Source organism: Sus scrofa, chromosome 1 (genome assembly GCF_054392235.1).
Source record: "Sus scrofa isolate SSC_HxYL_T2T_F1_AM1 chromosome 1, Sscrofa_HxYL_maternal_Yorkshire_Landrace_v2.0, whole genome shotgun sequence".
Classification (NCBI taxonomy): domain Eukaryota; kingdom Metazoa; phylum Chordata; class Mammalia; order Artiodactyla; family Suidae; genus Sus; species Sus scrofa.
Window position 1 is genome coordinate 99,596,262 of NC_139383.1, and position 15,971 is coordinate 99,612,232.

Below are 15,971 nucleotides of genomic sequence, written 5' to 3' on the forward strand. Positions count from 1 at the left end.
GTTGCCAGGCAGAAAACTCCAAACATGAGCATGACCTGAACCTGGATGTGCAATTGGAATCTGAAAGACTGGGTGAACTGAAACTCCATCTCATGACTCGATGTGGTGAACAATACCATCTTTTCTTTCAGCACCAGGGCCTTAGTCCCTGATGGGGAGGTAGTTAATTAAGGTCACAGATCTGACAAGTGAATGGCAGTATACAGGTTTGAAATCAGGTGTATCTGAGTTCAAACTGTTATTTTCTTAAATTCTCTTCTGTCTTTATCATTTTCTTAAAGTGAATATAAAAGGAAAACAAAAACAAACAACATGGGTTTCCTGACGATTTGTAAAGTCTCTTAAATCAAAATCTTGAAAGGAAACAGAAAAAAGGGAGTATCTTTTTTTGTTACATGTATATGTGACAGATGGCCAGTGAAACTTATTTAAAATAGTAGAGCGGGTTTCATTTTTATAGATATGAATATTTTGAGGGGTTTTTAATAAAGTACATTGGGTTAAAAAGAGGTTTGGACAGTGATTGTGTGTTCATGATATAGGATATATTCTATGAACAACAAATAAATTGTCTATGATTATAAAAGAAAGTATTGAAGACATTGTAAAACATTTTGGTCTAAAATTCTGTTTAATCTACAATGCAAGACAAATGACCTGCTGAAAATTTCATGTCTCTCATATGTTGTTTCCTTCCTATGATGCTTTGATTACAAAACAATTGACACATTTTGTACACGAAAGGAATATTCATAATTAGGGGAGAGGACCTACATAAAAACCTTGCATAAGACATTACTCTCTCCTCTTGGAACCAAAAATAGATCCTCCATGTTCCTTTCTTGGCAACAACCTAAGATAAAATTAACACTTCTGAGAAGTTGAACTGGTGGTATGTTTTCACAACTGGATTAATTGTTCATTGAACACAGGGTGAATCAAATATGCAAAATTAATTTAGTTTTTGGAAGAGGTTACAGGATTCACTAATATTCAACCACTCAGCACAACACAATAGCAGTGACCAATGTTAAAATTTTGTTTATCATTTCCAATTTAAATTATATATCAATGGGGCATTTCAGTTTATTTATTTATTTTTTTGGGGGGGGCACAACCACGGCATATGGAAGTTCCTAGGCTCGGTGTCAAATCAGAGCTATAGCTGCCGGCCTACACCACAGCCACAGCAATGCAGGATCCAAGCCAGGTCTATGACCTACACCACAGTTTGTGTTAATGCCAGATCCTTACCCCACTGAGCAAGGCTAGGGATCAAACATGCATCCTCATAGATGCTAGTCTGATTCGTTACTGCTGATTCACAATGGGAATTCCATTTCTTTCAATTTTAAGTGGTGTAATGCTATGAACCCCTGGGGAGCTGGAGGATGGGGGAATATTTGCTGATATACCTGAGGCAGAAAGAAGAGGAATAGTCTGAGAAGATTTTTGCAGCAAATAATTCCTGTCCTAGAGTCTCATTTCTGCCTAAGGCAAAAGAAAACAAATGCAGATGGATTTCACCTAAAGAGAACATGCTAGAATGAAATTAAAAGAGGGTCTTGTTGGGTTTTTTGTTTGTTTGTTTGGGAAATTTACAAATGTTCAAATTTGCATTACTTTTTCAGGCTATACTCTTTCATTTATTCAATAAATATTAATTATCAGTATCCAGAAGCCAAGCATTGTGAAGAAAAAAGCAGAAATAATGGTGACTAAGACAGTAAGGTCTGTGCTTTAATGGAATATTTAGTATAGAGAGGGAAATTTCTTATTTATTTATGTAACAATTATTTACTTCTCAGTGTTGGAATATATATAGGATGATGTAAGTACATAAAAAGATAAAAACAAATCTGATTGGACCCACTAACCCTCTTTTGCCTGAGCAAGTTTAAACAACATATAATATAATTTCTATGTGGAATCTAAAAACAGAATACAAATGAAATTATTTGCAGAACATAAACACTCACCGGTTTTGAAAACAAGCCTGTGGTTACCAAAGGGGACAGGTGTCAGGGAGGGATGGACTGGGGGTTTGGGTTTGGCATGTGCACACTGTGGTATGTGGAACGATTGACCAACAGGGACCTGATATTCTGTAATAACCTGTATGAGAAAAGAATCTGAAAAGGAATGGATGTGCATGTAGCATGTATGTATAACTGAATCACATTGTTGTACAGCAGAAATGATCACAACACTGTAATTTAACTATACCTCAATAAAACTTTAAAGAAAAGTAAAACAACAAAAAAGTTTGAAGGCTTAAGGAAGATAACTTAAATTAGCTTGGGTGGAAATATTACTTGCCCAAAATATCTCATACTAGAGCAACTCAAGAACAGGAAAGAGAGGTATAAAAAGACTATCTCTGCAAAAAAGTAAAGTGACTCCAAGATGACTTTTCCTTAGTTTGGAGAGAAGATGAAGGTCAATAATGCCTGCTCCCTACAATCAACTTAGGCACAAAGGTAAGTAAGGGGCAATATCCAGAGGGTTGTACAGGTGAGACTACAGGAATCTATATCAAGGGACTTGAGCTTCCGCTCTCAGAATCTTTAAATAGATTTGGATGAATACCCTGTATTATCCAGCACATAATTTAGTACTGATTGTTTTCTTTGGGGCAACATTCACTTCCTTATTCCTGAAGCTGTAGACCAGTGGGTTTAACATGGGGATGACCACTGTGTAGAAGACAGAGACTATTTTGTCCATGTCCATGGAGTAACTGGAGCTGGGTCTGAAATACATGAACAGGAGTGTGCCATGAAACACAACCACAGCGGTTAAGTGGGAGGCACAATTAGAGAAGGCTTTGCATCTCCCCTTGGCTGAGTTCATTCTAAGGATGGTGGTTAGGATGTAGCTGTAGGAGAGCAGGACAGTGATGATACTACAGCCCACAACACAACAACTGGAGATGAGCAACATTATCTCACTGATGGTTGTATCTGAGGTGCTGAGGGCTAGCAAGGGTGGGAAGTCACAGGAAAAGTGCTCAATGATATTGGTATTGCAAAAGGATAATCGAAATGTACAACAGGTGTGGATTGCTGAATCCTCCAAACCTTCTACGTATACAATGACCACTAGCTTGGTACAGACTCTCTTGGACATGGCCATTGTATAAAGGAGTGGATTGCAAATGCCAACATAAGGCATTCCACATCTGCAAAGGTCCCAAAAAGGTACATCTGGACAGCACATAAATTGTATGGAATCCTCTTTTGCTCAGATAAGAAATCAGCCAGCATCTTGGGAGAGACAGAGGAGGAGTAGCAGACATCACAGAAGGACAGATTTCTCAAGAAATAGTACATGGGTGTGTGGAGTCTGGGGTCCATCTGGATCGGCAGGATCATCCCTAGATTGGCCACCACAGTTATGCCATAAACCAGCAGGAAGAGCACTAAGAGCCCCTGCTGCACATCCTGTCTGCTTGAAAGTCCCAGGAACGTGAACTCAGTAAACATGGTGCAGTTCTCAGCTGCCATCGCTCAGACCTGGAAATCCCTGGTTGTGAAAGAGGAAACGGAAGTGGAGGGTAACATCATCTTACTATCTTAACTGTTCACCTACTAGTCTTTTCTCTATTTCAATAATTAGAGAAAGATATAATGCTAGGACTGCATGAGGTAAACTGACTCCTTAAAATATATCCAATTTAATATAAATCAATAAATGATAATAATAATATCACTTACATTCAGTAGTGTTATACTGCTTGTGGCCCAGTTTTATTTAAATTAAATCATGCTAGTTTCACACCAACATCGTAGTATTTAGGATCATTTTTGCTACTTCTCTCTCATATTAAGGAATTGATGTCTTCAGAATCAAGGGAGTAGTTCTTCAATTAGTTGCTCCAGATAACCCACATCTTCCAACAAGATTGTTGTTCTTTTTTTTTTAATACTGTAAAAATACTGTTTGATCCTGTAATAGAGGAGCATAGTATGAGAGGTACAAGTATCTGATATATAGTCCTTTTTATTTCCTTATTGCCTACCATTCAAGTAGGCAGAGCTATAGCAAGTTCCTGGGTACAACATGTCCCTACTTCTCCATTCATCCTTCAGGTTCCGTCCAGGATCCACGAACAAAGGAAAGAAATATTTGGGGGATTCAGGATCCACTGGAGGAGGTAGGGAACCAAAGAAGGTAGAGTGATTCTGTGAGCTCTGTTTTGGGGAACTCAGATAGGAATACCCCAGGGCTCACCACAGTCCTCCTGGCACTTGTTGCTCAAGGGAAATTATGAAGAATATTGGAGCTTTAATTGTAGGGCTACTGGTAGGTCAGGTGGCACAGAGGCAAGAAAGACAATGTGGTTTCCTGTGAGTCCTCCTGCCATAACAGACTGCAATCCACATGATGTAGTCACCAACAGATCAGACATATAAGAGGCTTGATAAGAAGACTCAAACGTTCACAATCCCCTACATCAGAGAGATTCGTATCTGAACTGTGCTGCCACCTCCATTCTTTAGAAAGTATAATAAGTTATACTATTGTTTAATTGTCTCCTTTGATACTATTGCCTGTATTTTTGAAATCTGCCTCCCTCTGGTTTAAATGAGTTGGTGTTCCTTGAAATTTTTGCCCCATTGTTACATGCTACTCAACCAATTATCTTATATGTAACATCATAAATCCCCTTCTCTGTTCTTGGAGACTATCTATGATTTGGAGTTAAAGGTAGATAAAGAACTGAAAAAGAGGATCTGGAGAACAATCTGGTCATCAACGTGCAGGTCTCTAAACCCTTGGCTTAAACTTATTTAAATATCTGCCCATGTAGACAGATCATTTTTAAAAATGGTTTCTTTTAAAAATAAAAAATTCAAAAAAATATGAAAGGACAGGTGACACATTGAAAACAATATAAGATGTTTGACCACCACATTCTTGCTTTTTCATTGGTATTCTCTGCTCTCTCTCTATAGACATGTTTTAATTAAATACACAATGTAATTACAATAAAAGTTTGTATAATATTTCATACACTTCTTTGGTTTTATAACATGCTTTCAGTTGAAAAGGACAGAATAACTAAAAAAATCTAAAATATAAACCTAAGAAACAGTAAACAAAAATTATTAGTACCCGAATCAGAACTATGGAGTGTGTGGCCTGCAGTTCTGTCTGTAGGAAGGTTCAGTGTTGTCTCCTGTCTGACTTAGATTATATAACACTATGTTTGATCCCTCGTTGAGTGTTGAACACTTGGTCTCTGGGGAATAAGTGACAAATATAACAGTATGGTTTAACACCTGTTATTTCTTACAAGCCAGGTGATTGAGAGAGAAGAAAATAATTTCTTAAAAATTTTACTGTTTTTACAGTTTTTCTAGTCCCTCTCTACCTTCCTGCCCAAGTATACTTATTTAACAATACTAAAGTGAGTTCTGTCAATGAGCATTCCTTATTTTCAGCTCAAAAATCTCTCTACTGGCATTTTGCTTTATTTCCATAATTTAGAAAACAAATGCACACCAGTTCATGCTCACACTTGTGAGGTTTGTCAAACTCACATAGGTCTAACAAGATAATATTCTTATTTAGTTATTATGTTACAGTGTTTATTTAACTGAGTAAGCGGGTAAAAAGCGATTAGGTTACAAATCCTCAATGTTTGATTTCTCACTTTTCCATAAAAGTAAGCACGCCCCCCCCATCCCATATTCTTTAAATTTAACCATTTAAAAACCTACCTGGAATGAGCAAGTCTTTCTGTCTTTTCTCTCTGATACATTCACAACAGGAAGACTGCATTTTATTTCTATCTAGTGATTGTTGGGAATTACCTCTAAGCCTCAGACTGGATACTTCTGTGTTATGGGAACATAATTCATTACATTTCTGTTCCTCTAGTTCCCCTTGAGAATGGTGCATTAACTTTGGAAAAGGCTGAGTTTATAATTCTTCATTCTTTTCACCAAATTGATCAATGTCATAAATTTACCAAAATTTAATTATGTGCACAATGGCTACCATACACCCACACTCTCCTCCAGTGAAAACAGATGACTAATGAAATTGACATAGGTTCTCTACTAATGATTTCCATCTCATTTTCATTTTTGATCCAGTTTTTTCCATTTCTGAAATATCTCCCTCACTTCCCATTTAGAGTTATGACAGTCTTACTTATTGCTTTTAATCATTAGTCTTTGTATGAACCCTTTTCCCCAAGTACATACCAATCACCCTATTTCAATGATTTTTTGATTGCATAGCTGCAGAAAACTTTTCCCTTCTTCACTTCTAAGTTCTTTGACTAGCCAAATAATTAAATTGCTATTAAAACAGAGTAACAAGAAAAAAAATTAGTTTTCTATGTATGGAGATCCCATTAAAAGAATGAGATGAAAAGTGACCAAAGCAGGCAATTTTTATGCCTTTTAGACAAGAAAACAATACATTTGTGAAGAATTGATAGGACAAAGAGGTTTAGACCCTGGGCAGTAATTAGTAAAGAACTAACAAGGTTTGGTTATACAGACTTCTTGGTCCTAAGTTCTCTGTTTCTGGTGATGTGAATATCTTTTACCTTCCTGGCACAGAGTGGAGAATTTTTTTTAAAATCTAATTTTTAGGGCTACACTTGAGGCATACGGGTCAAATGGGAGCTGTAGCTGCCTGGCTACACTATAGGCACAGCAACTTAGGATCCGAGCCATGTCTGCGACCTATACCATAGCTCATGGCATTGCCAGATCGTTAACTCACAGAGCGAAGCCAGGGATCAAACCTGCATCTTTATGGATAATAGCTGGGTTCTTAGCCCCTGAGCTACAACAGGAACTCTGAGGGGAAGATTTATTTCCTGCTTTCTGTAGTACAAAGGAGGGTCAGCATGTCCTTTTTCCATTGGCTTCTTTTTAAATAACTTTAATTGAAAGTAATTAATATGCAAAATGCTATATTTTGGAATATCATATGCTGCTCTCTTTCAATTGTCTAACTTCCATCACACATAGTACACTCTTTATTGAATTCTATACTTTATTTGTATACGGGCATACCTCATTTTATTGTGCCTCACTTTATTGTGACTTGCAGATAGTTTTGTTTTTTGCAAATTGAAGGTTTGTTTTAACCCTGCATCAAGCAAATCTCAGTGCTGTTTTTTCCAATAGAATTTACTCACTTCATGTCTCTGTATCACATATTTTTTTTTTCAGGGCTGCAATTGCAGCATGTGTAATTTCCCATTCTAGGGGTTGAACTGGAGCTGCAGCTGCCAGCTTATGCCACAGCCACATCAATATGGGATTAGAGCTGTATCTACACCTATGCCTGGGGATCATTAACCCACTGAGGCCAGGGGTAGAACTTGCATCCTCAGGGACACTGTCAGGTTTTTAACCCACTGAGCCACAATAGGGAATGCTAAAGACTCAGATGATGGTTAGCAATTTTTAAGCTATAAAATGTGGGTTCTTGTTTGTTTTGTTTTTTTAGGACCATACCCACAACATATGGAGGTTCCCAGGCTAGGAGTCTAATCAGAGCTGCAGTGCTGGCCTATTCCACAGCCACAGCAGCACCAGATCTAAGCTGCATCTTTGACCTACACCACAGCTCACAACAATGCCAGATCCTTAACCCACTGAATGAGGCCAGGGATCAAACCATGTCCTCATGGATATGAGTTGGGGTCATTACCATTGACCCACAACAGGAGAACCTATAAAGTAATTTTTAATTACTTTAAATTGTTCATTTTTTTTCAACACGATGCTATTGCATACACAATGGTATTGCATAAAACTACAGTGTAGTGTAAATCTAAATTTCATATGCATTGAGAACCAAAAAAAATTGTAAAACTCCCTTTATTGCAGTATTCACCATATTGTGGTAGTCTGATACTGAATCCTTAATATTTCTGAGGTCTGCCTATATGTGTCTTTGTACTTTCCTGCCATCCTTAGCATAAGATTTTCATAAGTAATGACTTAGTAAATGTGTGTTATTAAACATTTTCCTGTTGTCGAGCTGGTGAATGTTCTCTGTCTCTGGTGATATAGGCTGGTAGATATTCAACAAAATTATAAATAAACAGAATTTGAAGTTTGTATCTACTAGTATAATTCATATGAACAAGGACAATCTTCTATTTTAAAAATGTCTTGGGATAACCCTTTCCAAAAAATAGCCAAGGTCTATTTGTTTCCAAAATAGCTACTTTGTATACATAAAAACATAGTAGAGAATGGTGATGATCAGGAGCTGGAGGTGAAGGAATTGAGGAGATGTTGGTTACAAATTTGTGCAATGAACTAGTTCTGGAGATCTAACACACAGCATTTCGTTTAATGTTACAATACTGCGTTATATACTTTTAAGTTGCTAAGAGGCTAGATCTTAAATGTTCTCACCACTAAAAATAAACAATAATTATGTGAGGGATGCAGATGGTAGCTAAAAATATGATAGTAATTGTATTCCAATGCATAAATGTATCAAATAAATACTGTACTGCACAATTCCAGGGAGCAAGGAGAATAAATAAGATGTTGCTCCTGAAGTTGTGCAACACTGCAGCCTTAGGCAATTCTCTCCTTATTGGCTGTGTTCTGAGTGATAATTTGTAATAGATGAGTCATTTCAGGATGCCAACAAGCACATTTTTTTATGTATTCATTAAAATCTACTGCTGAATGTAACCGAAAATAATGTTTTACTACTGGTTGTTCTGCATTATTGTAATTAACTTAGTTCTTTACCATGAAGCAGGAAAATGCAAGATTTGTGTGTGTGTGCAAAGTAATTTACAAAGTGATAAGTATAAGCCAATGCATATTTACAAATATTACAAGAGGTTTGTTTATTCTGAACCTTCCCTGGGAACTAGATAGAAGCCTAAATTTTTGGGGGGATCCTATAATGTTAGAACCAAATGTAGGCTAAAATCATTAAAATAAGATATTCTTTGATATGTGCTAAATGGTGCCTTAGTAATATATTAATTTTGCTTTATTGCAATTGTTTGAGTGATGATGTCTATACAAATATACTTAATTTAATATTATAGGAGATATTTTGAGGCCAAAGCCCAAACTAAGTGATTGCAGTAATTTTCCACGTATTAAATTGAACCGGCTAATGCTTTTGTGTTTACCTAAGAACTTTACCACCAATATCAGCTTCTCTGGTTACGTATTTGAAGGATGGAGTTTGTCCTTGCTTTCTTTATTATGATTCCTTTTCAAACTCCTTTTCCCATCAGTGCTTCTCTGTCTCCTGGGGTGACAAATCTCTTTGGGTTTCACTCTGTTGAGAGAGGAAGTAATTTAGTTTCCTAAACACCACTGCCCCTGCAGACCATTTAGTATAACTTCTCTCCACCATGAGGGAATGAACTATAGTGACTACATTATTATTAAAAATTGGATAATTAACTTCCTAATGGGTTTTACATTTAATTGAAGATGGCTTTCTTACATCATGGAAGAAAATCATGTGGCTGGAATTTAATACATCAGAGACAAGCAAGTGAGAAAAAAAATCTGTATCTACATGACTTGCCCTGTGTCACTGTGACTCTATATGTAAAACTTTATAGACAACTGTTTATTAAAAGCACCTGCCTTTAGAAAATAATTGTGTGGCCCTGAGTCATGGGCCAATATGTGGAAGTTCAGTCATGATAATCGTACCAAGGAAAACCAGGTTCATTAAGCCTCCTTGTTGCTGGAAAAAAAAACATTAGGTGTGCTCATGGCTTATATAATTCAACTCTGTATTTTTAATAAAAAGAGATAATTATTTACTAATCTATAAATGTGGCACTATAAATACATTAGATATATTTAAAATATAAAAGTAGACTAGACTTTTTTGTGTATAAAAATGTTCTAAGGATAACAATGTATAAACATAAAATTCTGAAATTTCTTATAATCTAATAATGAACAGATTTTTTTTGAAAATATTTCTGATGTGTAATGCATGTCAAGAATTAATAATACCTATATTGATATACATTTTCCAAAAAAATACCCCTGTAGTCAGAAGACAAAGTAAAAATTTTTCAGAATCAGGAGTTTCTGTCATGTCTCAGTGGTTAATGAATCCGACTGGGAACCATGAGGTTGCAGGTTCGATCCCTGGCCTCACTCAGTGGGCTCAGGATCCTGTGTTGCAGTGGCCGTGACATAGGCTGTTGGCTACAGCTCTGATTAGACCACTCCATATGCCATGGGAGTGGCCCTAGAAAAGTCAAAAAGACCAAAAAATTTTTTTTTCAGAATCAACAGTCTTCTATATATATGCTCCCTCCTAAGCTGCTGCTCTCCTGCCACCAAGGCTTATAGTCCTCATTTTTCCCCAAATAAAACTTAAATTAACTCTCAGCTTTTAGGTTGTGCATATTTCTACTCTGTCTGAAGAGAGGTTTGAACTGTATAATCCTATACTGATTTGATTCTATCAATGAATAATGCACAAAGTTATTTATATCTTTGGAGAGATAAAAAAATAACAGATGAGTGGAAATATATTTATATTAAAGAACTATATTAGATCAATTTCACCAGAAATGGAAGTGGTAATGATGGCAGAAAAATAGCAGAGGTTTCAGCAGCCATAACACCAGCAACATGGACTCATTTAACTGTCCTTCTGTTCTGCACTTTGGTTGTAAGAAACTTTTCACAAAAATGGATATCTAAATTTTTCAGTCATCAGAGAAATCATGTCCTTTACATAAAGGGGAAAACAAAAATGACAGACAATATTAAATGGTTAGGATGTGGAAAGCCAGAACACTCACTCACTGGAAATATGTAAGCTGAAATATGGATTTGCATATATCAGTGGAAACCAATTTGATGATGTTTACTAAATCTAAATTTTTTGGGAGGGGATTTTGTCTTTTTAGGGTCATACCCATGGCATATGGAGGTTCCCAGGCTAGGGGTCAAATCAGATCTGTAGCTACACCACAACCACATCAATGCCAGGTCTAGCCTATGCCATTGCTATAGCAATGCCAGGTCTAGCCTATGCCATTGCTATAGCAATGCCAGGTCCAAGACATGTCTGCCACTTATACCATAGCTTAGGGCAACGCCAGATACTTAATCCACTGAGCCAGGCCAGGTATTGAACCCCCATCCTCATGGATACTATACGGGATCATTAACCACTAAGCCACCACAATAGGAACTCCCTAAATCTAAATTTTATACACACATGTGTATACATACATTTTCAAACTCTGGTCTTATGCACAAGATAAATGAATGTGTTTCTCTAACAAATGACATGTGCAAGAATTAGCATTACTAGGATTCATGGTAATACAAAAGAGGAAAAAAATACTATACTCTCTATTAACATTAAAGTGGATAAATAATGACATAATTACATAAAGAATTACTATACAACCCTGAGAATGAGTGTGCTGCAACTGCACGTGACAAGAGATGGATTGCACAAGTATGCAGTTGAGTGAAATGATACATACTGTAGGCATCCACTTATGTATGGTTCAAAAAAGCACAAAATTAATTTACCAAAACAAAAGTCAAGAAATACACACTCTTGGTGGTAAGAGACCAGCAGTTTATGAGGGAGCATATAGAAAGACTTTGTTGATTCTGGAAATGTTTACATCTTGATCTGGGTCCTGACTACAGGGGTAATTTTTTTGAAAATGTATATTCAAAAAAAACCATAGTTATGATATAAGTATTCTCTTTATGCACATTACACATCAAAAATATTTTCCAAAAGCAAAGTCATTTCATCATTAAATTATAGAAACATCACAATTTTATTATTATATATTGTTATCCCTAGACAATTTTATACACAAAAATTCCCAGTATATTTATGTTACATTATATAATATTATATTACATTGTACTATATATTACCCCAGAGAATAATGTGTCACTAGATGATTTCTTTATACCTCTGAGACTGACACCCATCTTTGCTTGAATTTTAGTCTAAATGTCTTATTCCTGCCATGCTGCTGTTCAATATAGCACCTAGATGATAAATAAAATTTCAAAAGAGAATAAACTTCAAATGGGTTAATCAACAAAATAATATAATTAAAAAAGCATCCTCCACTTTTTTCTGCTTTTATACATCTCCTGCCAGGTCTCAGAATCCCAGAAAGAATAGTACCCTGGAGTCTCACTATCTTTCTTGGTTTTACTGGCAATATACCATGTTTTTATTCAAAGGAATTTTATAAGGGGACCTAGATAGTCTTAGGTATTGAATGTCTTTTGGCTTGTTTTATTGTAGCAAACACTCAAAAGCACCCTTGATTCTTATACTGGCCTTCAAATGCATGTCCTTGTCCCTGTTTACTAAACAAGCTACTTCCAGTGATTTATCACCAGCAAACTAGAGCATAGATATCAATTATCTTCTCTCTCTCTCTTTTTTTTTTTTTTTTTTTTTTTTTTTTTGGCATTTTAGGGCCACGCCTGTGGCATACGGAGGCTAGGGGTCCTATCTGAACTGCACCCACCTGTCTGCACCAGAGCCACAGCAACGAAGGATCCAAGCTGCATCTGTGACCTACACTACAGCTCACAGCAATGCCAGAACCTTAACCCACTGAGCCAGGCCAGGGATTGAACCCGTGTCTTCATGGATGCTAGTCGGGTTCACCAACTGCTGAGCCATGATGGGAACTCCAAGTTTTTAAATATCTTCTAAATGCCCAGAAAAAACCTATTAGGTTTAATTATTTTTCAAAAAATACTTTATAAGTTTCTGCTACTTTTAGCATTCCCAACCACTTTATGCATTTAGATATAAGATATAAAATGTGGAGTTCCTATATTGGCTGAGTGGTTAACAAATCCAACTAGGAACTATGAGGTTGCAGGTTTGATCCCTGACCTTGCTCAGTGGGTTAAGTATCCAGGGTTGTCGTGAGCTGTGGTGTAGGTTGCAGATGTGGCTCAGATCCCACATTGCTGTGGCTCTGGTGTAAGCCAGCAGCTACAGTACTGATTAGACCCCTACCCTGGGAATCTACATATGCCATGAGAGCAGCCCTAGAAGAGGCAAAAAGACCAAAAAAATGTATTTTTAAGATACATACAAGAGCCTCAGTGATTTCTTTTCTTTTGCCTCATATGAATATGTGTTTAATAAAAATTAACCTCTCTTGGCATTCTTTCTTTCTCTTTTTTCTCTCTCTCTTTCTCTCTTTCTTTCTCTTTCCAGTTTGTGTCATAGATGCTGTGTAAGTGTTTTGGGTAAGAAGGATGGGATAGTCTTTCAGCAAAGATTGTTGACAGTCGCATATTGTAGGCAATGATTTAATAAAAGGGTGATATTAAACACATGATTAAAGAATATGGCTGTGAACTATAAAAAGGAACATTTAATCAGAGCTGAGAAGTGGAAAGAGTTGTTAGTTAATCATTATAGTAAATGATGTAATTTACCAGGCACTTTAATTGCTCTTTGTCATCTATCCATATTGGATTTTTTAATTCTATAAAGGATACAACTATGTACCTCAAGACATCTATAACTTTTGGACAAACTGCCTGGAAATCTTTCCTTCCACAAATTAAGTATTTTTAGAACTGAGAATAAATATCTCTATCCAACAAAGCCTTCTTCCTGCCCACTCGATTTTGACATTTGTTTATGGATTTTTAACCTATGTCTTTTTTTACTTAATGAAAATTTTAAACCTGCTTATGAATTATTTGTGTCCTTAGATAATTCATATTTGCTTATTCCTCTAGATTATAGTATTTAGTTTTATACAGGCTACTGGATTCTTCATGAAATGGAAAGTACTTAAAAGAAAAAATATGAACTTAGCAAACACTCAATAAATCTATTTGAAATAATGTTTGATGAACAAAAATACAAATGAGAATATCAGTAATTAGAGGAGTCAGGAATGTATGAACAAAGAGGGGGTTTCATAGATAAATTCAAAGCCCATAGTAAAGCACGACAAGTTTGGGAAACTCCAACATTTTCTTATTGCATGACTCTAGTATAAATACTCATTATTTAATAATTTGAGAAAATTATGTTTCTCATGTACGACACCGTACGATTTTATAAAAACAGTAATCATTATATGTGTGTGCAGATGCATAATATCTTTAAAGCCATTTTTTTTTAAATTTTTCAGATTAGTTTTCAATTTTTCTAGGGTTTTTTTTCACATCCTTGTTCCTTAGGCTGTAAATCAGAGGATTTAACATGGAAATCACAAGAGTGTAAAACAATGAGGTTATTTTGTCTTGATCAAGAGAGTAGGAAGAACTTGGTCTTAAATACATGAAGAGCAGGGTTCCTTGGAAAATTGCAGCTTCAGTGAGGTGGGAGGTGCAGGTGGAGAAAGCTTTTAACCTCCCCTCAGCAGAGTGGATCTTCAAAACTGATAAGAAAATATAACAATAAGAGACAAGGACTCCTGAAATGGAACTCAGTTCAATGAAGCCATAAATAGTGAATATTGCTAACTCATTGATTTGTGTACCTGAGCAAGACAGCAATAGGAGAGGAGGAATATCACAGAAGAAATGGTTAATCTCATTTGATGCACAGAAGCATAAGTGGAATGCTAGTGTTGTGTGTATCAAAGCGTCTGCCATTCCCACCATGTAAGCCCCAGCCATGAGCAGGGAGCACACTCTGCTGCACATGCTGACTGTGTAGAGCAAGAGGTTGCTGATGGTGTTGTACCGATCATATGCCATCACTGCCAGCAGTAGACACTCAGAATCTGCAAAGGTGCAGGAGATTAGGAATTGCAGAGCACAGCCAAAGAAGGGAATTGACTTGTTATTGGCCAAAACGTTGAAAAGCATCTTGGATCCAATTGCTATAGAATAGCAGAGGTCACCGAAAGAGAGGTGACTGAGGAAAAAGTACATGGGTGTGTGCAGCTGGGGATCCATTCTTATTAAAATGATCATTCCAAGGTTTGCCAGAAGGTTAATGAGATAAACAAGTAGAAACATGGTAAACAGGGTGACTTTCATCCCCAGAGTACTAGTCACAGAGAAGCAATTTTCTTTTTCCATTATTTTTTCTTTTTTTATCTAAATTTTTGATAAAATGATCAAGAAAAGGATAGACAAATGTCCAGACATCTGCAAAATATCTGTAAAGCAGAACACAATTTCTATCTGCAATTGTCTTTTTTATGCTCAGAAAATTATCCAGCATGTACCCACTCTTTCATAGAAGAAGCATTATAATCTACTTAGTAAAAACAAACAAAAAACTATGATAGGCATTGAAAAAAAAAACTTTTATCTAAACCTGCATGCCATCATGGTGTATATAATTTTCTATGAACTTTTTTCTAGATTTCTTATCTCTAGAGGTATAGTTGAATGAATGCAAGTCTCATTCTACTTTCAAAATACCGAGAACAAGACACCAGTGTTAGAAATATAAGGCTGTAAAATATAGGACTGAGCATTTTCTATGTTTGAAAGAACTAACATGGAGACCAAAAAAGGTTGACATTGTTATGTTTCTCAAAAAACAGCTCTAATGAACATTGGTTTAAAATGCTTTTCTGGGCATTCCTGTCATGGCTCAGTGGTTAATGATTCCATCTAGGAACCATGAGGTTGTGGGTTTGATCTCTGGCCTTGCTCAGTGGGTTAAGGATCTGGCGTTGCCTTGAGCTGTGGTATAGGTTGCAGGCATGGCTTGGATCCCAAGTTGCTGTGGCTCTGGTGTAGGCCGGTGGCTGCAGCTGTGATTAGACCCCTAGCCTGGGAACCTCCATATGACATGGGAGCAGCCCATGAAATGGCAAAAAGATAAAAAATAAAATAAAATAAAATAAGTTTTTCTGTTAATTCTAGGAACCAGTGCATATAAATGACTAATAATAATAAAGATGATTATGTTACTAGTCCTGCTCTAAGTTATCTTCAGAATTTGGTGAGACATGAAGTATTTTTGAACTTTATTCTAGAAATATA

At 36.3% G+C, this 15,971-nt stretch overlaps 1 protein-coding gene and 1 pseudogene across 1 annotated transcript; both read right to left on the reverse strand.

Annotated features, from left to right (window-relative positions):
- Positions 1-2,595: 2,595 nt before the first annotated feature.
- Positions 2,596-3,506, reverse strand: LOC110258885 (olfactory receptor-like protein OLF2; annotated as a pseudogene).
- Positions 3,507-14,156: 10,650 nt separating this feature from the next.
- LOC110258886 (olfactory receptor 5W2-like) lies at positions 14,157-15,053 on the reverse strand. The gene has a single exon (XM_021082127.1). It carries the CDS (start codon positions 15,051-15,053, stop codon positions 14,157-14,159), a length of 897 nt encoding a protein of 298 aa, XP_020937786.1.
- Between the last annotated feature and the right edge of the window lie 918 nt (positions 15,054-15,971).

What these genes read in the sequence shown, in the direction of transcription:
- LOC110258886 (XM_021082127.1), bottom strand. Translation starts at nt 15,053, where the DNA reads ATGGAAAAAGAAAATTGCTTCTCTGTGACTAGTACTCTGGGGATGAAA.